This window comes from Esox lucius, chromosome 13 (assembly GCF_011004845.1).
Source record: "Esox lucius isolate fEsoLuc1 chromosome 13, fEsoLuc1.pri, whole genome shotgun sequence".
NCBI lineage: Eukaryota > Metazoa > Chordata > Actinopteri > Esociformes > Esocidae > Esox > Esox lucius.
Window position 1 is genome coordinate 13,255,502 of NC_047581.1, and position 27,671 is coordinate 13,283,172.

The window sequence follows — 27,671 nt, forward strand, 5'->3', positions numbered from 1 at the left end:
CCACAAAGCCGGGCTGCATGGAAGAGTGGCCAGGAAAAAAGGCATTGCTTAACAAAAAAAATAAAAGGCATGTGGGAGACTCCCCAAACATATGGAAGAAGGTACTGTGGTACTCTCTCAAACCCAAAACCTCTCATCACCCCAAGGACACCATCCCTACAATAAAGCATGGAGGTGTCAGCATCATGCTGTGGGGAGGTTTTTCATCAGATGTGACTGGGAAATTGGTCAGAATTTAAGGAATAATGGATGGCACTAAATAGAGGGAAATTCTCTAAGGAAACAGTTTTTCAGAGATTTGAGACTGGGACAGAGGTTCACCTTCTAGCAGGACAATGACCCTAAGCACACTGTTAAAGCAACACTTGAGTAGTTTCAGGGGAAACATTTAAATGACTTGGAATGGCCTAGTCAAAGCCCAGATCTCAATCCAACTGAGAATCTGTGGTATGGCTTCAAGATTGCTGCACACCAGCGGAACCCATCCAATTTGAAGGAGCTGGAGCGGTTTTGCCTTGAAGAAAATGGGCAAAGATCCCAGTGGCTAAATGTGCCAAACTTATAGAGACATACCCCAAGAGACTTGCAGCTGTTATTGCGGCAAAAGGTAGCTCTACAATGTATTGACTTTGGGAGGGGGGTTGGGAATATATTGTTTTGTCTTATTTCTTATTTGTTTTACAAAAAAAAATATTTTGCATCTTCAAAGTTATAGGCATGTTGTATAAATCAAATTACACAACCTCCCCCCCCCAAATGCTTTTTTTTTATTCCAGGGTGTAAGACAACAAAAAAGGATAAATGCCAAGGGACTGTACACAATTTTGTAATTTTTTGTGTCTTTTCAGTTCATTTCAAGACTAAAATCTTACTATTTTAGTATTATATCGTAATACTATTCTCATATATTATTGCTGTTAATAATGTTGTTCATAATGAAAATTGTTTTCTACTTTTTAGTTTTTCTGTTCTTGTCTCACACCATGTTATACACACAGGAGTATTTGTAAATTTTATTAAAATAAATGTTCCACCATGATCTAACATGACTTTAAATAATTAAGTCCTTATAATCTCCATAGCACATTAAAAGTTTTCCTATCGTACATTTTTCTGCCTTGACAGTGCAGGCCTATCGTTGACCTGTGTCCTTTCTGACACGCTCCTGAAGTGTGCCTTCTCCAGGTGTGGTCCTCTGCCCTCTTTTGCTTGTCTCCCTTTCTCCATCCCTCTCCCTGGGGGAGCCCTCTCATCTAACTCCCCTTGACCCTGGCGTACTCCAGACCCGCTGCCTGCTGATAACAGTCCAACCATTCCACACCCACCGCCAACTGACATACTTCCAGAAGGACTAACCTTGTCCCAAACTCTGAGGCCTCTGCGGTATTTAGGCTTTCTTCGTCTTCATTTGTATCCATCTTGTTTTTTGTTTTCTCTTTTTTTAGGGGGGTGTGCCCCAGCCTTGACATGTCCCCAGGCGTGACGTGAATTAGCATCACCTTTGGGCAGGTGTTGTGGGGCTGGTTGAAGTCAACGCCAACCCCACTGAGAGAAGCAGCTTCATATTGCACTCGAAATATAGATGTTCAATGCAGTCAATGAGCAAACAAAATAAATAAATCACAATGCAGTTGCAGAAGGAGTGTGCTTGAATCCAAAGAGCGTGTTTTGACAAAACCCCCTTGGCAAAATAAGTACAGATGTTTAATTGGCAGAGGTTGTCTTCACATCTCAATCAAAGCAGAAGCCCTCCCTTAGCGCTGCTGTGACCTCTTCTATCTCAGCCCTTACACTGAGGCTGTCAAACCTTTGACAGGGATCAAAGAGAGAGGATATTGGACTTTCAGTTCTGATAAGACAACACGACTTAGAAGGTGGTATTTGTAGGGGAAGTTTCCGGAATGATGGGTCAAAACAAACCTAATGCCGACAGGGCCTGAAATGAACCCTACACACACCAATGCACATCTCGCCTCATTGTTCCTGCTGCACAAAGTAACTCAACCAACATACACAACAATACTTGCTTTGGAATATTTTGGTTTGTCATTGCGGATGATTCTGTGGCTTTTCACGTTTTATCACACATTGACGTGTCTAACACATTTGCCTTCGCATGACCCATTTCTCAATGGGATCTGCAAATGACTGCATCGATTGGTGACTACGCTGGTGTACAGCATATTATTCAATGGCACCCACGCACAGGACATTCCCTATAATATGTCTCCATTGAAAAGGACTCCAGACCCACGGCCTTGAGTGGACCTGAGAGTGGAGGTCGTTCACCGAGGGAGGGGATGCTGTCAGGGAGAGGGGCCGCTGTTAGGACAGCCTGTCAAAGCCCCCCGAGCTCGCCTGACTCAGCCTTGAGCAGATAAGTGGCTCCTCCCCTGCGCCGGAACACACACACACCACGCGAGCGGCAGCTCCACCGGCAACCATTAATCAACATTCAGATAACCTGAACAGGGCCGTGTTGGTGCCCTTTGTGTTTTCCTTTTTAATGACTGTAGTAAGGACAACGTGTAATGAAACATTTGAGGACCCGTCCTCTTGTTTCCCAGTTACCACACTTAGGTACAACCAAAAACGTACAGTATCATTTAATCTCTGCAATTTATCATAACTCATGTTAATATACTTTCTGAATTTATATGAGTGCATGTGTGAGTGTGTGTGTGTGAATCAAAAGCCTTCTTGGCGGCAAAACAAACTTGGTGCTTGGTGTTAGATCAGGGACATGCTTATAAGGCCCATCTCTAATCTGAAATTGCTTGGATGTAGGAAATGTACAGCTGGTAAATTTGATATTAAATGAAAATAAAAACACTAATGAAGCATGGTGACTTCACGCTGTTCCCAATTCTGTAAAATAATTGACCTGACATCGATCTCACAGTTGCATAACATTCACATTTATTTGGTTTCAAGTCCTAACACATTCTAAACATGCGTTTAACACATATGGATCACTGTCCTCACAGGTAGTTAAAGTAACGAGCAGAAGAGAGGTGTTTGTCCATTGATTTAGAAAAAAAAATACATAGCAGATATAAATGTATTTTATCTGCCAGTTCAGTGGTGCATATTGATTGGAAACTTCTAGTTGACTTAGACATTCCATTGTGGGCTCTCTGATGAGGAGCCTCCGTCAATTAATGGTAACACTGTTATAGCCAACAAAAACACATCCACCAGTCATTGTTGAGGTGAATGAGGAAAACCATGTAAACAAGTAAAAATGGCCAAAGTTACATTCTAATTAATAATCACAAGCAGCATTTTAAATATCAAACATGATACTGATCATTTCACTCTTAATACTTCACAAGTCAAATGTTTGGTAGATCTTCATGAAAACTAAATAAATTTAGCAAAACAACACAATGCATTGATTGGAAATAAACACTGTACAAAGAAAACTGATTCAAGACGCAACTACTGTGGAAATTCTTTGGTATGGTAATCACGATAAGGAAGCAGATACGTCATCAGTTTTCATTGGGATGATATAAATGACTATTGATAATGCTGCTGGAGAGCATGTGATCAATAAAACAAAAAGGTCTGTCAACTGGCAGTGAAACTAGCTCCTACCCAGTACAGGTGAGGCTACAGTTTGTCCAGAAGTAGCACAGAACAGCATACAATAGTGATAGGCGATTCGAGGCTTTATTAGCGTTATTTTAGCAGCACGATTTTATCCCAATAAAAGCCATCATTGAAATGTATAGGGCAATATAGTTAACAATATTGTCTGTGAAAAAGAACAGACAAGAATCACATTGGAACGGACAGTAAACATAAAATGTACAGAATAGATTAACTATATTGGCTTATATATTTCAATTATGGCTTTTATTTTGAAAAAGAAAATCTGAGTTTAGAGTTGCTAGCATAATATCCTGCTGCTAGAAGAATGGTAATGAAGCCTCGAATGGCCATCATTAGCATACAAGGCATCGTTTACGTGTAATATGTAACAGTGAGACGTAACTGGATGTAATAAGGATAAGCACCATAAAACACACTACCTGTGTGAAAGTATAGAAAGCAACGTGATGACACAAAACAAGAGGTAGTTTCAGTATATAAATTGCAAATGACAAATCCATTATCTGTAAAAAAACACATTCTAGAAATGAATAGGAATAATAATGAGTTGGTGATACATGCATCTCAAAGATGAGAGCAGCTAACAGCCGTGGCGGCTCTGCCGGCGTGGTCACAACGTGGTACTGCCAATTCGGGTCTACATTCAGTTCTGATGGTCAGAGTGACGTAGTATGGGGCAGTAGCTCTGGGCTAGGGGCTCACACGTGTCCCCTAAGAAGTTCCCTGAGTTTAGAAGTTCCATGTGTACTGAGACCCCCCCACCCCCACAGAGTTGACTGCCCCCCAGCATCTATACAGTTTTCTGCTTTGTTTACCAGTGTCTGAGCCTCTAATATCTGAGCAGAAACCTTCCCTCTACAGGCCCAAAGGATTCTAGGAAAGACAGTAATGGTTTTGTACATGACCATGCGTAACTACGCATATATGTTTAAGCAGTAAGGCACGCAGGGGTGTGGTATGTGGCCAAAATAGCACGGCTAAGAGCTGATCTTGGGTACTATGCATCGCGGAGCACTCTGCCTTGGTATATTGGCAATATACCCCAAACCCCCGAGATCCCTTATCACAATTATAAACTGGTTACCAACACAATTAGAGTAAGGAAAAAGTGTTGTGATACCCTTGATACCCATGATGCCCGTGGTATACAGTCTTATGTTCCACGGCTATCAGCCAATCAGCATTCAGGGTTCAAAGCAACCAGTTTATAAATATATTACTATTACATTCATCCAAATATGGGTATGTTTAAGGTAGCAGTAAAAATATAAAATTGCAATATCAATACCATGAACACTGTAATCCTTTGAATCTGTGATGTCAAGTTACAGCAGAGAGAAGAAAATAGAGTCACATCCAAACCACATCTGAAAGAATTCAAAATAAAGCAAATTATGCATCTGGGGACTTCTTCACTCCAAAAAAATAAAAAAAAAAGATGCATGAAAACTAAACACCAAGAACTTAAAAATGTAAATTTACTGGAACAAAGAACGCTGCATTGGTGAAAGTATTCAAAGCATGAAACAAGACATTTAATAAAAGCAGAAGGCAGCATTACAGACAGACTAGTGATATAGGAAGAGATAGTAACCCCACCTTTTGATTGAGGTAAAATGGTGGGGGTAACATAAGTCCAGTAATGTTCAGTCAATTCCCTAGTTCTCCAGAAATCATAGTTGGAGAATTCTTATTATTTCTGATTTCATTTTTAGTTTTGCTGATTATTTCCTCATGATTCCAGTAATTCTCCAAAGATTTGGGGAAAACAGAATATTTACTGAGGGTTTCTGGCATTTTGCAACCCTAATCTCAGGTGTTCTCAGAGTGAAAAGGGATATCTCTGGCCTATATTGATGTTCTGTCCTGTCGCCAACCACCTTCAGTCAAATAATCTCAACACTGAACTGGGCACAACAGTCCACCTATGAAATCGGTTATGCAAGTCTTAAAACATTCCCGTAACTTCACATCCAAAACAGAAATCTCTTTGAAGAAAAAAAAACATTCTAAAAGGACCTACCATGTCCAGAATCCTACGACTACAAATCCTACAAGTACATCAGCATAGTGACACCTGATTAACTCCTGAATGCACTACATAACAGTCAGTTTACCCTGTTTAATACAGGTCCAGGAGGACCTGAGAGAGAGAGGAGCGCGTGTGGTGGGCACTTTGCCAAGGTCATGAACCGACACGGTCTCTTGCCACACCACAGCATGCCTAAAACAGAGTTGCTGCAAGGACTGCATTTCTCCAACTTTCAAAGAAATTGTCTTTATGAAATGGCTAACACTTGAATGATGCAAAAAGACAATTCAACTTGTTGAAATTATCATCTCATACTTAGAAAATGAAGAACCTATTTATCTGTAAGGCTTCATTTAAACAATGTGCATATCTGTCTCAGGTGACGTTCCCTCAACTCTGTCAACCCAGTCCAGACAACGGAAGAGCCCCTAACGTCTCATCCGTCATTTCTCTGTTGTCGTCGAAAGGGTGCCTGAGAATTCGGAACCGAATCCAACACTGTCTACAGATGTAGTAGTTCAAATGAACAGGCCAACCTGTCCTTCCAGCCAAACTGTGCAGATTGGTCCACCAACCCAATGAGCACGTGCAGACGCTCAGGGATGGGCAAACAAGAACCAGAGGAGGGCTGAATGCCAAGATGGTTTCTGGAGGAATCGATGGGTGCCTCAGGGACTAGAAGAGAAGTCAGTGGGGCCCTTATTTGTGCTGTCTATGCTTTAGGCATTAGGATTAGAACCAGCTACACTGTCTGTCTGTCCAGCAGAAGGTCTTCCCTCTGGCTACTACAGACTGATTCATTTCTTATGCTGGTCCTTTATTGATGAGAAATCATTCAATTGAACCTCATTGGGTGATGCTTGAAAAACATTTGCATAACACTTTGGTCAACAACAAAAACAATCAATAAAGCTAATAACAAACTTCCCCTGCAATAAGTTCAGCAGTCTATGATTGTAGAAAATACCCGTATACTTGGTTTTCAATGAAGATCCCACAATCCCAATAAATGTCACCCAACTGAAAGTCTAGGAATGTTACGTCGACCAGCAGTCCCTAACCGCATACCCAGACTTAACAGAAACTACCTGGGCTCAAACCGGCTGGTTTCTAACCCGCTTAGTCCATTCCTTAGAGTGAATCATGTTTTAGAGAGAGTGTAATGATGCAGGAAAATACATCTCTAGTCAGGTCATTAACTAGTTTGATGCTTTCCTTGTCTTTGGTTCAATTTGGTATGCAACAATGCCTTTGATCAATCCATGCTAAAGGCCTGCTGATCGTTTGAATTTCGGAAGTGTGAAACATTTTAATGGGATTTGATTTACACTGGGCCACTCTTCATTCCAAAACAGTGAGAAAAAGGTACCTGAAAGTAGAAACAACATCTCCCTGAGGTAGTCTTGAAACTGTCATTTTATCCGCCCCCCCTTCGAATAAAATAAATCTTTAAAATCTATTTCTAACAATGGCAACACCGACACATCGAGCAATCGGATACACACTTGTAAACTCCAAAGACCAAAGCATCTCTGCGCGTTTAGTTTGCACAGAGGCGTGGGCACAGTGTGGATCAGCATACATTCAGCTCTGTCATGTAATAAATATATAGAGAAAAAAAAATGTTTTTATAAAACTAGCTGCTTGTCACATTCACAGGAAGGGGGACCAGTCCCTTGCCCAGCCCCGCCCCCCAACAGGCGAGATATGAGTAATTGGGCCGTCCCGGAGCCAGAGGCTCAGTTCCCCGGGGAGGTACCCGTAGTAGTCAGACAAGGGGAACTTCCTGTCCGATAGCTGATCAGGCTGGATTTGCAGGAGTGCAACACTGCTTTGAACAACAGGGGGAGTTGTTCCAGGGGAACATTCACCAGCTTCCCTGGAAAAGAAAACACGTTTTACAGAGCGTTATATTAGCGTGCCGGGTTCAGGGGTGCCTCACGACTCAATGTTGGTGTGATGCAAGCCACAACACTGTCCAGGATAGGGTGGCGTTTTGCACGCAATGTTGCAGCGTTAAACCATTTCAATTAGCACGCAATTTGCTGTGATAAAAAGAACACTAGATTGTATCGTTTTGATTTATTACACACGCTGAGTGTGGCGGCTCCTAAACGCAGCTGATCTGGCCTCTGTGTTCTGAAGTCGGAGGCCTAGCCAAGCAACGGCCGTAGTTGACTTCCTTGGGCGGCGTGCTTTTGACTGCATGGTTGGTGTTAAGTAAAGGGTTCGGGTGGGCGAGTGAATACACTGCAACCGTAGCCATGAGGACATCCATGACAATAAAGCAAGCCGGAAAGTACGATTAAACTCGAGTGGCTGTGGCTAACATCTGTTTTGCCTCTTCAATGGGATTTGATGGCAAACAGTATTCATGGACATGTAACTATTCAAAAGATGAGGAAGTATATTCATAAATAAAGTATTGTCTTTGTTAACAGGGCCTTAGAAGATTAGCAGATGGGAAGTAGATTCTGAAGTAAAATAAATGTTACTCTATAATTCTTGTCCATGGTGTCTCTTAGCAAGAGCTAGGTGTATAGGAAGTTAACCAGCTAAACTAAACACTAATGGAGTCAAACAACGGTCAGTATCGATGGACTGAAGCTGACAAAGCAATAGATTAAAGCATCCAAAGAATGTCATATCGAAATCCAGGCTGTATAATGTGATATCAGAGCTTCATTCTGTCAACAGTAAACGCAGCTCAAAACCATCTTCGATGAATTGTGGCCCAAAATGTTTAGATGATTATATGTGTGTGTCTGTGTGTATCCATACTATTTTCATGGTTGGACTATTACAGTTCGTTCAATGTAAACTGTTTGCCCCATCGTAAGTTCAAATCACTACTGGCCAAAACACCACACCCGCCATCACAGTTCTCATGCCCCAACTCACCTGCCATGAAGCGGATCTCCGGCAGACACATCATGATCTCGGGGAAGCGTTTCGGCTGGTGGGGGTACTTGAACTCAGTGTAGTCCTGACAGACATACCAGTAGCGCCTGTTCAGCTGCTCCAGCTGGGACACATTAGTCAGACCACGGATATCTGCAGGAGAGATAGGAACACGTTAGTCAGACCATGGATATCTGCAGGAGAGACAGGAACACGTTAGTCAGAACATGGATATTTGCAGGGGAGCCAGGGACACGTTAGAAGACAAATATCCCGCAAGAAAGACAGGGACATGTTAGACTATGGATATCTACAGAAGAGACAGGGATACATTAGACCACAGATAAAGTGGATATAAAAAGTCTACACACCCCTGTTAAAATGCCAGGTTTTTGTGATGTAAAAGAATGAGACAAAGATAAATTATGTCAGAACATTTTCCACTTTTAATATGACCTATAATGTATACAATTAAATTGAAAAACAAACTGAAATATATGAGGGGGAAATGTTTTAAATGAAAACCTTACAATAACCTGGTTGCATAAGTATAACTCTTATAACTGGGTGTGTTCAGAATTAACCAATAACATTCAAACTCATGTTAAATAGAAGTCATTACACACCTGCCATCATTTAAAGTGACTCTGATTAATCACAAATAAAGTTCAACTGTTCTAGTAGGATTTTCCAGACATTTTCTTAGTTGCATCTCAGAGCAAATCCATGGTTCACAGAGAGCTTCCAAAGCATCAGAGGGATCTCATTGTTGAAAGATATCAGTCAGGAGAAGGGTACAATATAATTTCCAAAGCATTAAATATACCATGGAACAGAGTGAAGACAGTCATCATCAAGTGGAGAAAATATGGCACAACAGAGACATTACCAAGAACTGGACGTCCCTCCAAATTTATGAAAAGACGAGAAGAAAACTGGTCAGGGAGGCTTCCAAGAGGCCTGCAGCAACATTAAAGGAACTGCAGGAATTTCTGGCAAGTACTGGCTGTGTGCTACATGTGACAACAATCTCCCACATTCTTCATATGAATGGGCTATGGGGTAGGGTAGCAAGACGGAAGCCTTTTACAAAGAAAAACATCAAGTCTCCCAAAAGCACATGGGACAATGTTTTACGGATCTGATGAAACCAAGGTTGAACTTTTTGGTCCTAATTCTAAAAGGTATGTGTGGCGCAAAAACAACACTGCACATCACCCAAAGAACACCATACCCACTGTGAAGCATGGTGGTGGCAGCATCATGCTTTGGGGCTGTTTTTCAGCTGGAACTGGGGCCTTAGTCAGGGTGGAGGGAATTATGAACAGTTTAAAATACCAGTACATCTTGGCACAAAACCTTCAGGCATCCGTTAGAAAGCTGAGGATGAAGAGGAAGTTCACCTTTCAGCACGACAACAACCCAAAGCACACATCCAAATCCACAAAAGCATGGCTTCACCAGAAGAAGATTAACAATTTGTAATGGCCCAGCCAGAGCCCAGGCCTGAATTCAATTGAACATCAGTGGGGTGATCTGAAGAGGGCTGCGCACAGGAGAGATCCTGGCAATCTGACAAATTTGGAGCGCTTTTGCAAAGAAGAGTGGGCAAATATTACCACGTCTAAATGTGCCATGCTAATAGACTCCTACCCAAAAAGATTGAGTGCTCTAATAAAATCTAAAAGTGCTTCAACAAAGTATTAGTTTAAGGGTATGCAACCTTAGGCAACCAGGTTATTGTGAGTTTTTGTTTTTCCTCAAAGATTTCAGTTTGTTTTTCAATTTAATTGTTTGAGTTATAGGTCACATTAAAGGTGGAAAAAGTTCTGACATGATTTATCTTTGTCTCATTCTTTTGCATTACAAGAACCTGGCATTTTAAAAGGGGTGTTTAGACTTTATATCCATTGTATCTACAGGAGAGTCAGTCACATGTTAGTCAGACCACAGATATCTATAGGAGAGATGGCAATATTTCCCTCTTATTATAATTAGAGCGGCCCCCCACCGCTGCTAAATATTTATGCGCCGCCACAGAAAAACAGAATATTTTCATAATATTCTTTTTTTAAGCTGAGCAGAGTTTACCATCATGCGCAGTTTACTATTGCACAAGAATCAGAGCAGAGCAACCCCGTCCTGCACCCGACAACCTGATAGATACACTCTGCTACAATATATTAGCGCCACGGAGGCAACATTAGAGATTCGGCAACAACAATAACACATCTGGTTATTGTATTTTGCCATCAAAATAAAAGTAGGCGGTGAAACGTTATAGACTAAAATAGTATGAGCATTTAATACCCATTAAACCTTGTGGCACATCTGGAAAAGTGGTTCTTTCAGCCATTACACCATTAATTTATTCAAATTTTTAGAACCACTTCAAATAAGGTCTGTGTTTCGTGTAGGCTTACATCACCTTGCCATTTTGATAACTGTGTAAATATATACAAGACCAGGTGGCATTTATCAATATCTTTGCCTGGATTTAGCCCAAAAACGATGGAAAGCTAATGAGTTGCTAATGTGGCTATCTTACGGAACTACACTTTATGTTGACGTCATCACCAAATGCAGTGTGTGGTAACTGGAAAAAACACCACATTTCACTCAGAGTAAAATCTGATCATCAAGTAACATAGCAAGAATATTATTTATATTAGGTATGTAAATATATAACAGGAATGTAAGTTTTTTTAAATAAGCCTTTGTATTTTCTCCATTTAATAATTGATCGGCTATGTTTTAACGTTTTCCTACCTCGCGGCGGGAGAGACGTTGCTCGAGCCTTGTGTTAAGGTACAGTACTATAAAACGTGTTAGCTGCACAGAGCATGTTTTGTGATGTCGGGTAGAATGTTAGGTAATATGTTATTACTTACTTCATGATGTACAGTGTGGCATTAGATTGTCCACCAGGGCAGGCATATTAATATGAACATGCTATCTAGTGTGCTATCATGTTTGGAGTACTGTACAGTAAGTCAACTAACCGTGACCTATCCTAATGTTATAGCTAGTTAACAAAAAGCCTACCCTGCTACACGAATTAGCGTCTCATTACATTGATAAGTGTGATTACAGCTAAAAAGACAAAAAGAAAGTGTCTGATGCTGGGCTAGTCGTAGCCAGCTACTTCCTAGCAAGTATTAGTTTGCTATGCATCCTAGGCTGGGTGTGCTAGTAAAAGTCTCACCAAATGAAGAAGTCGGATTTCAGTCCCTAAGATAACTAAACCTCTGGTGGGGTAGTAACAGCTAATAAAATGCAAACATTAGCTATAGTGGTATGGCATCATTTCCCCGGTTTGCCAGTTAATTAACTGTGGAGAAAAAAAAGTGGAGAAATCTGACTAAAACCAGAAAGACAACTAGCACATCGGGAAAATGATGCATAGCTAACACTTAAGAAGTACATCACCCCAAAAAATGTATGGGAAGTTATTATTGTAGTTAAGCCCAGCTATTAAATAGAAGAAAAAAAAAGTTTTTTGTTTATGCATGTTACAACTTCTACACTTATCAGCCGTACAGTCTTGTAAATTCCCAATACCTACATTGTATTGTCTGCTCTTTAAAGTATTATCATCAAATTCTTGCAAAACCAATGTTATTTTGTTGATGACCATTATTACAGGCCATTATAAAAAAAATGTGTATGCTAATTAATTATTTTAACTTTTTTACAACATGAAACACAGACCTTATTTGAAGCAATTCTAAAATACCCTTATGGGAAAAAATGAATGGTGAAATGCCAAACGAGCCAGTATCACATTTTGTGATACTGCTAGGTTTAATGTGGATAACGGTGCGTCAAATATTTAGGTCAATATACAGTGGGGAGAACAAGTATTTGATACACTGCCGATTTTGCAGGTTTTCCCACATACAAAGCATGTAGAAGTCTGTAATTTTCATCATAGGTACACTTCAACTGTGAGAGACGGAATCTAAAACAAACATCCAGAAAATCACATTGTATGATTTTTAAGTAATTCATTTGCATTTTATTGCATGACAAAAGTATTTGATACATCAGAAAAGCAGAACTTAATATTTGGTACAGAAACCTTTGTTTGCAATTACAGAGATCCTACGTTTCCTGTAGTTCTTGACCAGGTTTGCACACACGGCAGCAGGGATTTTGGCCCACTCCTCCATACAGACATTCTCCAGATGCTTCAGATTTCGGGGCTGTCGCTGGGCAATACGGACTTTCAGCTCCCTCCAAAGATTTTCTATTGGGTTCAGGTCTGGAGACTGGCTAGGCCACTCCAGGACCTTGAGTTGCTTCTTACGGAGAAAAGCATCCCCAAAGAATGATGTTTACCGTTGGGATGGTGTTCTTGGGGTTGTACTCATCCTTCTTCCTCCAAACACGGCGAGTGGAGTTTAGACCAAAAAGCTATTTTTTTGTCTCATCAGACCACATGACCTTCTCCCATTCCTCATCTGGATCACCCAGATGGTCATTGGCAAACATCAGACAGGCCTTGACATGCTGCAGGATTTTAATCCATGACGGCGTAGTGTGTTACTAATGGTTTTCTTTGAGACTGTGGTCCCAGCTCTCTTCAGGTCATTGACCAGGTCCTGCTGTGTAGTTCTGGGCTGATCACTCACCTTCCTCATGATCATTGATGCCCCACGAGGTGAGATCTTGCATGGAGCCCCAGAGGGAGATTGACTGTCATCTTGAACTTCTTCCATTTTTTAATAATTGTGCCAGCAGTTGTTGCCTTCTCAAGCTGCTTGCCTATTGTGCTATAGCCCATCCCAGCCTTGTGCAGGTCTACAATTTTAGCTCTCTGGTCTTGGCCATTGTGGAAAGGTTGGAGTCTGTTTGATTGTGTGTGTGGACAGGTGTCTTTTATACAGGTAACGAGTTCAAAAAGGTGCAGTTAATACAGGTAATGAGTGGAGAACAGGAGGGCTTCTTAAAGAAAAACTAACAGGTCTGTGAGAGCCAGAATTCTTACTGGTTGGTAGGTGATCAAATACTTATGTCATACAATAAAATGCAGATTTTTTTTTTAAAAATCATACAATGTGATTTTCTGGTTTTAGATTCCGTCTCTCACAGTTGAAGTGTACCTATGATAACAAATACAGACCTCTACATGCTTTGTAAGTAGGAAAACTTTATTTTATTTATTTAAGTAAGACTTTATATATGGTAAAGAATATTATGAAGTGGAGCACATTGAAAAATGGTTAGAGCTTAAGTAAGTTAATGTAGAGAACCTATCTAATATAAAAAAATCCTATTTTGATGTTATTGTTGCTAGTTTGCTTGTCTTCATTAGCTTTAGAGATGGATTGTGTTATAAATCCAGCCAGTATATTCATATTGCCTCATTAGTAAGTAGCTAGTTGCTTTTATTAGGAGTCTGGGAGGCAATTCATACATTTTAGAGAATGGTTAATTGAGGGGATGGACAGGGAGGACGTTTTTGCAATACATAAAAAATAAGTTTGGTGCATTTCACACGTTGAGCCTTTTGTGTCTTTTGTGTCGTTGATGCCCGCCCGCTGTTAGGGAAAAATGTAGGGGAAACCCTGGACAGTGACACGTTAGTCAGACAACGGATGTCTACAGGAGAGACAGGGACATGTGAAGGTGACACAGGGAAATGTGAAGATTTGAGGTGTGTTTGTTTGTGTGTGTGGTTGTGTGTGTATGCATTACCTTGGTTTAGGAAGTTGATGGCTTTCATGCAGACATACTCCTCATTGCTGACCTTCAACTGGTGGAACTTGCGGAACAGATAGATCAACCTTTCCATCACCTCCATCCCATCCTCACTGAAACTGGGGGATGCATACAAAAACAGTGTGATTGTGAAATGTGACTGGCACACACACACACACATGTTTGTCTTTCTATCACAGTGGGGACTTGAGACCTAACCCTGACCCAGAAATCCATGTTCCCTATGCCTTAGCCCGGAACAACTTAACCTAGATTACACTAGCCCTAACCATAAACTTTGCTTAACCGTTAATGCCTAAACCTAAAAGGAATTCCAATCCTTATACCATGCCCAATTTTTTTCTCCTAAACCTAATCCATAATTGTACTATTTCCACAGGTAATTTGCACACTTACAAACAATGCACAACATAAAAAAAACAATCACATACACATCTATAAGAATGGAAAATAAATGATAATGTGAGAGACGACAGACAACCTAGTAAGAAGATTACTTAAAAGGGGAAATTAAAAGAGAAGTGATAACAGAGATGAGATTATTCCAGGTCCACCGCAGGTGATTAAGGACATTTATCTTGCTGACTACATTTTCTTTCCTTCGTAGCTTTAAGGAGCAGGAGCTTAAACATTTCAAACTGAATACCTCAAACTCTTCATCATAACTGTCTCTTCAGATCCTCTTATATTTGGATCTCTTTAACTTTCATCTTCTGGTTATCTTTAGTACATGTACACCTACATACTGTTTAGCACCGCCACATTATATGAGACCCCCTGGCACCTTATGGGCAAACTACCAACAAATGGGCCATTATCACACAATCCAGACGTAAATCCAACAGAAAATTAGGAGCATGTGTACCATAAGGTCAGACAATTCTGGTGTGATTTACACAGAAATAAGCCCCCACAGTACAATGGCCAAACTGGGACAGTTGTATTTCATAATGGCCCAGACGGTGCTAGCCACAGTCCTATGGGAGTCACGGGCTCCTACTCTGGCACATGTCCAACACAAATATAATGTAATGCTGGAAATATTCCAGCCTTGTCTGGAATATTCCAGTCAATCTGTTCTTTTTTAGGACCAACACACCTCTGAAAAACTAAAACAATCTAAGCCAATGAAAACAAACCCTATTGTCTTCTAATCGCCGATGAGTACACGCCAACGCTAAAGCGAGACGTTCTCTCTCCGTGCACTCTTACCGAAACAAGTCCTACAAACATGGCCGAGGGCTATACGTCTTCAGCCCTAAACGCTGACCGGAGCCGTCCTTACCTTTGCAGCTCGTCATCAGAGGGCGTGTACTTGGTGGTGACGTCGGCCAGGTCTCCAAAGATCTGCGCGCTGTAGATGGTGAGGCAGGAGAGCAGGATGAGCTCCTGCCAGGTCGAGCTGAGAAGACAGGTGTAGTCCTCGATGGACAGCTCGCAGAAGAACGGCAGCTTCTTGATCCACGAGATCTGACGAAACAGGAGCTCGTCGGCCAGGCGACATAGTAGCGCAAACAGCTCCACCTGGGTCACCTTGTACCTGACACAGAGCAGACAGACAGGCTGTAAGTCTCCACAGTTTCATGTATTGTATCATTAACATGTCACGCTGTCAGAGCACGCACGTTGTAAAATGCAATGCACTTCCGAACAGACGTACGCTGAGAACGTGTCTGTTAGAAAAACGTGTGAGGCAGACACGTTGGGGTTGGCGGCCCGACCTACCCGTCCTCTATCAGCATGGGGGTGGCCAGTGGATCCAGCTCCTCGGCGGCCACGAGCTGCAGCACCAGTGGGTGTGACTGGGGGTAGAGGCTGCGAGGCTGGGGGGCCAGCAGGCCTGACTGGGCAGCGTAACTGAGGAGGTGAGGTAGCAGCTGGTAGGACGTGTTCATCGGTGTGTTGATGTATTGGTCCCTGAGAGCAGCCGTGTAGCCACCATTCATGTCTATGGATCGACTGGAGAGAGGAAACACCGCGGTCAGATGGTCACTGAAATGACTTAATGCGAATTCAGTGACTTAACTCTTATTTCCATAAATGCTGCCATTCTGGGATCTCAAGGGTGCTTCTGTTGTTGACACTGGGTTTGATAAGTAAGCGTTGCTGTGCATTTTTTACATGGTTTATAAAGATAAGAGAGATTTTTAAATACATACTACAACACTAAGTAGACTACATTTCACCTTGCTGCTTGCAGATATACACTAAGCATGTCTCCCAGAACAGATGACAGTTCATTATATTACATTACATTCCAATGATTTTTGGGAACAATTAGGATTGAGTGCCTTGTTCAAGTGCACAACACAAAAACATTTCAGAACTAATTATTTAATTATTGAATACCCAAATTCTTCGCGCCCCTAAAGAAAAGGCAGTTTTTGTCAATGTAAAGCATGAAATCAAAACAAATCATGTCAGATATTTCAACTTTAATAACATCATGTAACTTAGAATACTCAAGTAAATAAAAAAGCATAATACCTCTAAAAGGTTATAAATCAACCTAAACTGTCAATGCCTTGGTTGCACAAGGGACTACACCCCTCAAACGCAGCTCTGGATCTCAAAGCCAATTCCACTAAATGTTTTCATTGCAACCGTCTAATCAGGGACTTATTTAGACCTCAGACACCAGGTGCATGACATCAATGGCGAGGTAGAATAGACAACCAGCAGGCTGTGGATCCATTCAGATTTAACCAGTCACAATCCAAGTGACCTACAAAGGTAATGTGCCGTCTTCAGACATCAGTTGAAGTGATTATTGAAGGCATTTACAGGGGTTCTCAAACCCCCAGAGGTTCCACACATTACCTGTAGCCCTGAACTAGCACAGCTGATTCAATAATCAAGGGCTTGAGGATTAGTAGACAAGTGGAATCAGGTGTGCTGACACAGTTCAAATACACGGACAGGCAAGACATCATGGCTGCAGATATTTCTTGACGGCAACACGGCACTACCTAATTTCACCATCAATGTGCATATTCACCAGAGGTCTGAGCTGTAGGCGAGTGCATCTTTCAAGATGACACGAATCAGAAGCACACAGCCAAAACAACCGGGGAACGGCTTTCAAAAAGCAATATCAAAGTCCAAATAGGACCCAGCCAGAGCCTGAGACCGTTAGAAAAAACGCAAACTCACTTGGAGGACAGAGTGGATGCAGGTGATGGCTGGTTGCCCTCGGAGGCGCCGTTGCTAGGAGAGCTGTGGTCACTGCTGTCACCGTTGGTGCTCCAGGTGTGTTCCGGCAGACTGGCTTCCTCCTTAAACTCCTGTCCCGACATGATCCGCTCAATCTCCTCATCTGTGATCTGACGGAGAACGAGGGCATTGGCAAACCCATTAAATATCATAATTCATGTCCCAGGGATATTTTCCTGAAATTATATTTGAAAATATCATGTCATGTTTTTGACATATATTGAATTGTTGAACACTAAATAACGACTGATGCTACAAGCAATAAGGGATACTTATTTCCTTATTTACCGTCAGCATAAATGGATGCATGTCATTGTTGACAGACACTGGTTTACTTCCATTTGTATTCATTGAGGTCAATGGTTTAGCAAGTACCTGTATTAAACTATTTTTTTTACTTGGATAATTCCATTGAAATGTGACTGATTTAACATTTCTAAAATGTGTTGTTTGAAAGTGCCAATTAGCTGTAGAAGAGGGTGCTGTTGATGTTTACCTGGACAGGACCAATGCTTTTGTTTCTTCCTCCTGGCATCCCATCTTCCCTGATTGCTGAAAAACACACAGAACACCCCAATAAGAGACCACAAAAAGTATTGGCGAGAAGGTTCAGGGACAGCACAGCACAAACACAACATATAGTGGGGCAAAAAAGTGTTTAGTCAGCCACCAATTGTGCAAGTTCTCCCACTTAAAAAGATGAGAGAGGCCTGTAATTTTCATCATAGGTACAATTCAACTATGAGAGACAAAATGAGGGGGGAAAAATCCAGAAAACACATTGTAGGATTTTTTTATGAATTTATTGGTAAATTATGGTGGAAAATAGGTATTTGGTCAATAACAAAAGTTAATCTCAATACTTTGTTATATACCCTTTGTTGCAATGACAGAGGTCAAACGTTTTCTGTAAGTCTTCACAAGGTTTTCACACTGCTGGTATTTTGGCCCATTCCTCCATGCAGATCTCCTCTAGAGCAGTGATGTTTTGGGGCTGTCGCTGGGCAACAAGGACTTTCAACTCCCTCCAAAGATTTTCTATGGCGTTGAGATCTGGTGACTGGCTAGGCCAGGACCTTGGAATGCTTCTTACGAAGCCACTCCTTCGTTGCCCGGGTGGTGTGTTTGGGATCATTGTCATGCTGAAAGACCCAGCCACGTTTCATCTTCAATGCCCTTGCTGATGGAAGGAGGTTTTCACTCAAAATCTCACGATACATGGCCCCATTCATTCTTTCCTTTACACGGATCAGTCGTCCTGGTCCCTTGGCAGAAAAACAGCCCCAAAGCATAATGTTTCCACCCCCATGCTTCACAGTAGGTACGGTGTTCTTTGGATGCAACTCAGCATTCTTTCTCCTCCAAACATGACGAGTTGAGTTTTTACCAAAAAGTTATATTTTGGTTTCATCTGACCATATGACATCCTCCCAATCCTGTTCTGCACCATCCAAATGCTCTCTAGCAAACCTCAGACGGGCCTGGACATGTACTGGCTTAAGCAGGGGGACACGTCTGGCACTGCAGGATTTGAGTCCCTGGCGGCGTAGTGTGTTACTGATGGTAGCCTTTGTTACTTTGGTCCCAGCTCTCTGCAGGTCATTCACTAGGTCCCCCCATGTGGTTCTGGGATTTTTGCTCACTGTTCTTCTGATCATTTTGACCCCACGGGGTGAGATCTTGCGTGGAGCCCCGGATCGAGGGAGATTATCAGTGGTCTTGTATGTCTTCCATTTTCTTATAATTGCTCCCACAGTTGATTTCTTCACACCAAGCTGCTTACCTATTGCAGATTCAGTCTTCCCAGCCTGGTGCAGGTCTACAATTTTGTTTCTGGTGTCCTTTGACAGCTCTTTGGGCTTGGTCATAGTGGAGTTTGGAGTGTTTGGACTGTTTGAGGATGCGTTCAAAAAAGAAATATGTGGTGTGTGTATATATATAAAAATTTTCGTGGGAAAAATATAAACAAAACAAAATGACTATTTAAATAAGACTTTATATATGGTAAAGAATATTATAACGTGGAGCACATTGAAAAATGGTTAGAGCTTAAGTAAGTTAATGTAGAGAACATATCTAATACAAAGAAATCCTATTTTGATGTTATTGTTGCTAATTTGCTGACTAAATACTTTTTTGCCCCACTGTACCTACACAACACATACACCACAAAAATAAACAACACATAAAAAATATAACTACACAACACATAAAAAAAATAACTACACAACACAGACAAATAGAGAACACATACATATACAAATTGCACAACGCATACACATATCCAAACAACACATATGTAGAAAACATATAGTATGTTGGAAACACAATACATACACATATCAACATGTACACTCATTAAAACAATATGTTTGTATCTCAAGACAGGCAAAACGCTTAGTTCCTCAGGCGCTTGTGACATCAGAATGGTGCTATGGCTCTACCTGGTGGCTTTGACTCTGCCACCGGAGACAATCCCAAAAAGACTATAGTGACATTTGAACATTCACATACACAGTCAATCCAGCAGAGGGCACTGCATACATAACCACAGGGCTGTTGGGTCTGGTTAAGAGCGGATTCAACAGGTTTTTCTATTACAGGACAAATGTGTTGCCAGAGATTAAGTTCACATAGCTAAACTCTAGTGTCATTTTTTGGGGGGAGAATTTGTTGTGTTGGGGCTAGGCCTAACAGTAAATGTTCTTTAATCTACACTTAAATCATTAAGACTGGGTTAGGGGCAAACTACAGAAGCCCAGTGACGGAGTGTGGTGTTTAAAACAGATCATATACAGCCTCTGTTGCTCTATTTGACTGAAGTGTGTAGCTGTGGTAACGACTTGTGGAGAGAAGATTTAACAACCTCTGCGTCATTAAGATTATTTAAGGTTATTTGGTGAGATGGTGTTAAACCTATGCTCCCAGTTAGCCATTGTTATGTAAATGAAGGACGTAAAGCGCCGGTGGCCAGGGTTTGGGACCACGTGAACTGCTGGAAATCTTACAGTGTCATCAGGGAGCATTCGTTGGTCCTACTGGAGGAAATCCAGGACGGTACCGTAGGCATCAACATATGTGGCCCTCGTCAGTCTGGCCATGCTCTGTCTCACCCTCGTCAGTCTGGCCATGCTCTCTCTCACCCTCGTCAGTCTGGCCATGCTCTCTCTCACCCTCGTCAGTCTGGCCATGCTCTGTCTCACCCTCGTCAGTCTGGCCATGCTCTCTCTCACCCTCGTCAGTCTGGCCATGCTCTCTCTCACCCTCGTCAGTCTGGCCATGCTCTCTCTCACCCTCGTCAGTCTGGCCATGCTCTCTCTCACCCTCGTCAGTCTGGCCATGCTCTGTCTCACCCTCATCAGTCTGGCCATGCTCTGTCTCACCCTCGTCAGTCTGGCCATGCTCTGTCTCACCCTCGTCAGTCTGGCCATGCTCTGTCTCACCCTCGTCAGTCTGGCCATGCTCTGTCTCACCCTCGTCAGTCTGGCCATGCTCTGTCTCACCCTCGTCAGTCTGGCCATGCTCTGTCTCACCCTCGTCAGTCTGGCCATGCTCTGTCTCACCTTTGCGGTTCATTCCCATCTGCAGACACTTGAGCAGGCGGCAGTACTGGCAGCGGTTCCGCTGCTTGCGCGACATCTCGCAGTTCTTGTCGCGGCTGCAGCGGTACACGCGCTTGTTGCAGATGCTGCGCTTGAAGAAGCCCTTGCAGCCCTCGCAGGAGATGATGCCGTAGTGAAGGCCCGTGGCGCGGTCTCCGCAGATAAGGCAAACGCGCGGGTCAGCTCCATCATCTGGCCAAACGGACAAAACGAAGGCCGGTTAGAGCTGAAGAGGACTTTACACCAATCTGACACGTCACGTATGACAGCAAATGAAAGAACATCGGTGAAAGAAATGGCCTAAGACATCGAAGGGGTAAATAAAGCATGATTATAATTAATTCGGCTGATCATCCACACATCGTGATTAGAATCAACACGTTACGGCAGGCATGTGCCAGTCCCGATTTGTCTTAGTCCGTGAAGTCTTAATCTCCACCACTAGACAGGCTCTGAAGGGAAAAGCATCACCACATCCTCAACAAGCATATACATCCTACAGATCTACATTTTAGTGTAACTTCGAGCAGCCAATTAGAGTGTAACAAGCTAATAGTTTGAAGGAAGAAGGGGGCATCGAGTACCGACATCTTGGATGGTTTATTTGGTAAGCCTGAGGAAAGGAAAGAGCAGGCTAGAGCGCACACGCCTGGTGTTTACAGCTTTAGTTTCCCTTGACAGCATCACTTGAACTCTTCAGAGTGCCTCTAGTCTAACACCACTCATGGAAAGCAGACTAGACTTTCCTTGCCCTAGAACACATTGAAACTGAAGACAGAATAAGGTGGACTTCTCTCACTGTGAACATAACCTGCTGGAATTTGTGACAGTGGATTTCATGTGTTATATATACTGTATATCAGACCAACTTGTAATATGTTTCATAATCACAGATTTCTTCTTTAGTGTGTAAACACAATGCAGGCCCCTACACACTTTAGCTTGGTTTCCTTAAAGGGTATATTGGATAGAATTTCTGCTGAGCGTTTCACAATGTGAAGTGTTGTAAAGACAGGGTTGTGAGGGTAGTAATTCTGAGCACATGTTGGGGATATTTGGGGTCTTGAGAGGCTAGAGGGAGGGGTTGCCTTTGAGCAAGTAGAACAGGAAGTTCTAAACAAAGCACATTCCAAAATAGTAAGTTAAATATACAGTGCTGGGAGTTTAAGGTTTGCCCATAGCAATAAGGTGGAGGCCGGTAGCAATGAGGTAGAGGCCGGTAGCAATGAGGTGCTGGGCAGCAGCCATGGAACACTGGGCAGTAGCCATGAGGTAGAGGCCGGTAGCCATGAGGTAGAGGCCGGTAGCCATGAGGTAGAGGCCGGTAGCCATGAGGCGCTGGGCAGTAGCCATGGGACACTGGGCAGTAGCCATGAGGTAGAGGCCGGTAGCCATGAGGTAGAGGCCGGTAGCCATGAGGCGCTGGGCAGTAGCCATGGGACACTGGGCAGTAGCCATGAGGTAGAGGCCGGTAGCCATGAGGCGGTGGCCATTTGAGAACTATATGTGAAGACAGAGTGCAGACAAAAACAGGCTAGCTAGCTACAGCCCCCGATACCACAAGCAATGATGTGGATTCACATAGTTTGCGTGTTGGTAAACACAAACATTCTCAATGCTTGCATGTGTCTGTGTGTCCATACGTTCCAGGGCGTGGGTGTGAGTGTTTTTTGGACGTTGGATCAAAGAAAGATGTACTTTAATTAAAGACCTAGAACACACTGGGAACTCCTGAAATTCTTAGATATTTTTACTAACCACCACAGAAACTGCACAATCTCTAAACCAGAACATACTGAGGAAAACCAAACTTTTAAATAGTGTTTAAAATTTTATCTGGCAAAATATCCACCTACCTCTAGGATGGATATTAAAACAAACCAGGCATGAAATGAATGGTTAAATTCTTGTCTACAGTTAGTGATACTTTATTCACCAACCCAAACACACACACACACACCCTGCACCACCCCCTTCATAAAAGCTCTGAACAGATGGGTTGACGCCATGGTTACAGTGAATAGACCAGCGAAGCAAAAGCTAACTCCAGTTGGAATGCGCCCGTGCGCTGATCTGTAACATGCCTGGCTGAGCACACAGGGTTAAAACTGTAGAGATAACAGACAGCAACCCACACTCTCTGGCTTAGCTTCCTAATAATGATATCAGTTAACAGGACAGCGCATCCACATGGCTATTGGCCAATCCGCAATTATATGGGGATTTGTTATCCTCTCCTTGTCATCATACATTACCAGTTGGAGAGTTGCACTTCAAACAGAGTTCCCCAAATTAACAAACATGTAACGGATCCAATCAAAAAGGAGAGATGAGCACTGTTTTGAACAAAATTAAAATCATTATGGGTTTCTGCATTGGGAAGTAGAAACAACCAAAACCCTGTTCTTCACCATTCTCCATTCTTACTAGCACAGTGAGCTTACTGATATCTACCAACACTACTGTCCCTACAATGGCTACAGTGGGTCTGGTTAATACCTTCTGAACCCATATTAACCCTAGCTGCTCTGTAAGTCTTAATTACTGCTGGCCTTTGTCAACCTGCTTTTCACAGGTTGAACTCTCCCCTGATAGAGGCTTGTCCAGTAAAGGGAAGCCTTTGTGAAGGGTGGTCAAGGCCCTGTGGAGTAGTAAGACAGATACACGGTTGCAGGTAATTTATCAAGATTATATTGAAGCAACACAATCAAACCATCCCAACACATGGCTTCCTTTGTTTTATACAATTCATTATTCTTCTTAATTGAAATGACATCAGCCTAAACCTAATAAAATGATGGACAGCATATTGCAGACCTTTAACATGAAGTAAAACAAGTTCTGTCTAAAAGGGCGCACCTCAAAAATAACAACACAATCAACTCAGTGAAGACGCCTTCATTTGAAAAGGATTCACCTCATCCTGTTCCTCACACTGTAGCCCCGGAATCTACCGGGAATCCTGTTATACGGAAAGGAGGTGCTCCAGCCCTGCTCTATAAGCCCACCCTAAGAAGTAGAGTGGTCTTTCAGAATCCAGGTTCCTGTACCAGAAGCAATTAGCCGGAGGAGGAGGAATGTATAGTAGGATAAAACCTTTCCCAGTTCTTCTGAATGGTGAATGAAAGACCAGTAAATCCCAATGGGATTACCATTTAAATGGTATGAGGTTTAAATTCTGTGGCTTCAGGAGTCTCCTCTGGGCTTGTCATACTGTATACTCACAACGGGGTCGCTTGGCTCCCGCTAAAGGATTAAAACGGAATCAGTGGTTTAGTAACTGGAAGACCCCGCCACCTTGGGATAGTGATGGGCTCTTAGTTACAACGTGAATGTTAGTGAAGTGTCCCTGCATTCTCATTTATTGAATCGTGTCATGTATTACAGAGAGACTTTTGCATAAAAAACAATGTTGCCAAAATTAACTTCTGACTGCCTGAAAATACATTAATTAGGTTGAATGCATTTACATCTTGTATGTAAGAACTTGATGTGCTGAAAAATCTTTAGAATGGGTTCTGGGAGCACAATGAGGACAAAAGTCTGAAGTTCAGCTTGAGGTCTTAATCACATCTACAGAGCCTGTTAAGAAGAAAGGATCCACATATCTTTCTGCTTCATGTCAACTATCTCAAAATGGCCACCAGAAGGTGATATTTTTGGGGGCAGATGTATGTATGAGGTTTAACTCTCACAACATAGTTGTCGGGTGCCATGTCACAAGAATATCCTTGTGCAGGATGACGCTGTGTTGTTCACTGCATTTGACAAATAAACCTCGAAACTTAATGTCTGCATTGTCTTGCATGTAAGTTACAGATCGCTAACTCCTCGTTCCATTTTGCTATAGCAGACGACGTGAAACATTTCACTGACTTAAAAGTATTTCCAAGACCAAAGAGATTTACATTCCTCAACAAGCCATTTGTCCATAAGACTTTAATTCCAAGAATGCATTAAAACCATAGATCTCTCTCAGCATCCCATGTGAAATGCCATGTTAATTCACACCAGCTTGGGTTTATTTGCCAAATCTGTCGCCCTCTCTTTCAAGTGCATGGCCACAATATAAACGGCCAGCTTTACACCTTCACACACTTGATCTCAATGTGTCACATCAAACCCTGTCCCCGCCTCACACACCCCAGCATGGCATCTAGTGGTCCAGTCCGTCAGACTGGTTCTGTCCCGGTTCTGCTTACGTACCCCCCTCCCCCCGGCTCCTCCCGGATCATTCTGACGGCGGTGATAAATCCCAAGTGAAGGGGCATGTGGGAGAGTTGTAAAGTCAGGCCTTTGCTTCATCTTGAACCCAGCCATCTCTCTCTAGAGCCTAGGTCCTGGGACTCCCACCTCTCCTTCCCCCACTTCACCCCTTCCTCACCCAGCCCTCCCCCGGGGCCATTAAAGACTGCATTGTTTCCCAGGGGTCAGGCTGGGTTTCATTTCAAACTTTAGCACAAACCCAGAATTGCAACTAAAGCTTTTTGAACCTGAGTCAATGGACAATTTAAGGAGACATTTATAAATGCCAATCCTGTTTCACTCTGATTCAATAATGGTATTGGTCTATTTACAACGACATAAATGGGTTAGATGCACAATATAATGCTTAGCCATGCCAGTGTACCCTTTCAGGAATCTTATTTCAGCAATGAAAACATTATTCCTGATCAACAGGTTTGTTGATATGGCTGGAATAACATTTTATAAAAATTCTAGTTCAACCACACAACACAAGCTTTTTCAAACCAAGCTTCTTTTGATTTAGCGTTAATGAAAAGAATGCCAGTGCCACGCTGAGGAATAAGTGACAGGAAAGAAAAAAAGACAACAAAAATCCCTTTTCAGATTCCCAGTCTGGGAGTAGGGGAGTAGCCCTCTTGGTCACTGGTATAAGGCCAGCTAGAGGGTATTTCACTCTGCTGTTTTGTCCTTCCTCCACAATCATGCCCAGCTGCGGGGGTTGAAGGGATCTGCTGTACTTTTCCACTGTTACCTCCCCTCCTCCCTCTTTACATCTGTCTCTACTCCATCCCCACTCCTTTATGTGAGAAAAGAATGCATACTTCCTCTTAACATGACAGACTTACTCACTGGTCAAGATCTCTAGTACCAGAGAGAAATAGTAAAACAAGATGGAGCTAGATAGCCAGAGATGCACCTTGAGGCAGCCAACAATGACATTTGGTGTGTCTTTGCCTCTATAGTGTTATGTTAATCCTTAAACTTCTATGCAGTGGCAGATTTGGCTCATAGTCATAACAATGGTGGCCTGTTGACATCGCATACTGGATAACATTTAACCCCTGTCACAAATACTGTCTCTGGGATTACCCGGGATTAGTGCCTGGTTCATTAGCATTGGGTAATTAGCCAGATAACATGTTCATTCTATGCTAATTAATACTGCATTAGCGGCTGGTTTGTTTCTTTATTTTAGAATTGCAATTAAAGTTTAAGTTGTTTCTGATCTCAAACCCACATCATTCCCTATCACCGATTAATTGAGGAAAAGGTCTGAAGTTTCCAAAAATAGCATAATGGGTAATTGTCTTGCTTTCTATTTTGTCCAAAGCAGAAAATAAAATTGAGCATTTACTCAGTATTTCTCTGTATTTTGTCAATTTACATTGCAGTAATACAGACAACTTACTGAATTCCTTAATAAAAAAATCTAAAAACGTCAGCACATTTTAATCTGCATAGAGGCAGGCGCCTGGAGGTTTCCATTTGACCAGCAATGGAAAGGCAGCGAGACTGAATCCCAGAGCCTACCACGTAAAAACTAACTAGTTCTGTCCCTGAATAAGACAGTTAGCCGTAATTGCTCCGGTAATATGCTCAATTACTAAAATATAAATATTGAAATGTAATCAGCATTAATCTACAGGTTGGGTTATTTCTCTGAAACATGGCTCCTGGAGTTTTCAGTAATGGCTGCGGCAGTTCCACATCCTCCCTTAGATTCATCAAGAAAAGGCACTGCTGTAATTCAGCATGACTAGTGAAACAAATCTCATTGATTCCCTTCAGACCAGAACGCATGTCAAAATCATTATGTAATTGCTATAGTGATTGATGACAGTAAAAATGTTCAGTGTCAACTGACAGCGAGCAAACAACATTTTGCATTTTGAAACACATTTCTGTTTTGTTGTTGTCGTCGTACAAGGGAGCTGGCTCCAGTGTAGTACTTTGATGGTGTTCTTGTTAATGTGGAGCTGAAACCATCAGCACATTCTGATAAGCACCACATGGTGGTATTTAACCACACATGCATTTATAACACTAGGCCACATATAAACCCCCTCTTTAATTAAAGTCTCTTTTCCCCAGCACTTCTCAGTATTACTGGTTTCTTCCCAGAGACTCAGGAGACTAAAAGGCTAACTCACACCTATCCTTCCCATGACAGACTCTTCCTGTGTCAGGAAATGTAACCTATAATGCAATCACGCAGCTTCTGTTATTTCTAAATCTTTGTGTGTGTCTGTGTGTGTGTATGTGTTCGTACCTGTTGATGTATATATCATTACATATTACCTGTTGTAAATGTAGAGAGCGGGATGCAGAAAGAA

General features: G+C 42.2%; 1 protein-coding gene across 3 annotated transcripts in view; it reads right to left on the minus strand.

The window, feature by feature from the left end:
- Nucleotides 1-5,093: 5,093 nt before the first annotated feature.
- Nucleotides 5,094-27,671, minus strand: part of nr6a1a (nuclear receptor subfamily 6, group A, member 1a) — a 95,514-nt gene continuing 72,936 nt past the window's right edge. For 2 of the 3 annotated variants that reach the window (XM_020052157.3, XM_010876207.4), the window contains exons 2-9: nucleotides 21,052-21,282; nucleotides 17,985-18,040; nucleotides 17,429-17,598; nucleotides 16,001-16,234; nucleotides 15,561-15,815; nucleotides 14,252-14,373; nucleotides 8,552-8,704; nucleotides 7,390-7,529 (exon numbers count right to left, since the gene is read on the minus strand). In XM_020052157.3, the coding sequence (XP_019907716.1) occupies nucleotides 7,390-7,529; nucleotides 8,552-8,704; nucleotides 14,252-14,373; nucleotides 15,561-15,815; nucleotides 16,001-16,234; nucleotides 17,429-17,598; nucleotides 17,985-18,040; nucleotides 21,052-21,282 (1,361 nt within the window). Of the gene's footprint in view, nucleotides 7,530-8,551; nucleotides 8,705-14,251; nucleotides 14,374-15,560; nucleotides 15,816-16,000; nucleotides 16,235-17,428; nucleotides 17,599-17,984; nucleotides 18,041-21,051; nucleotides 21,283-27,671 lie in introns of all 3 variants that reach the window. The other variant, XM_010876206.4, reaches the window with a different exon arrangement.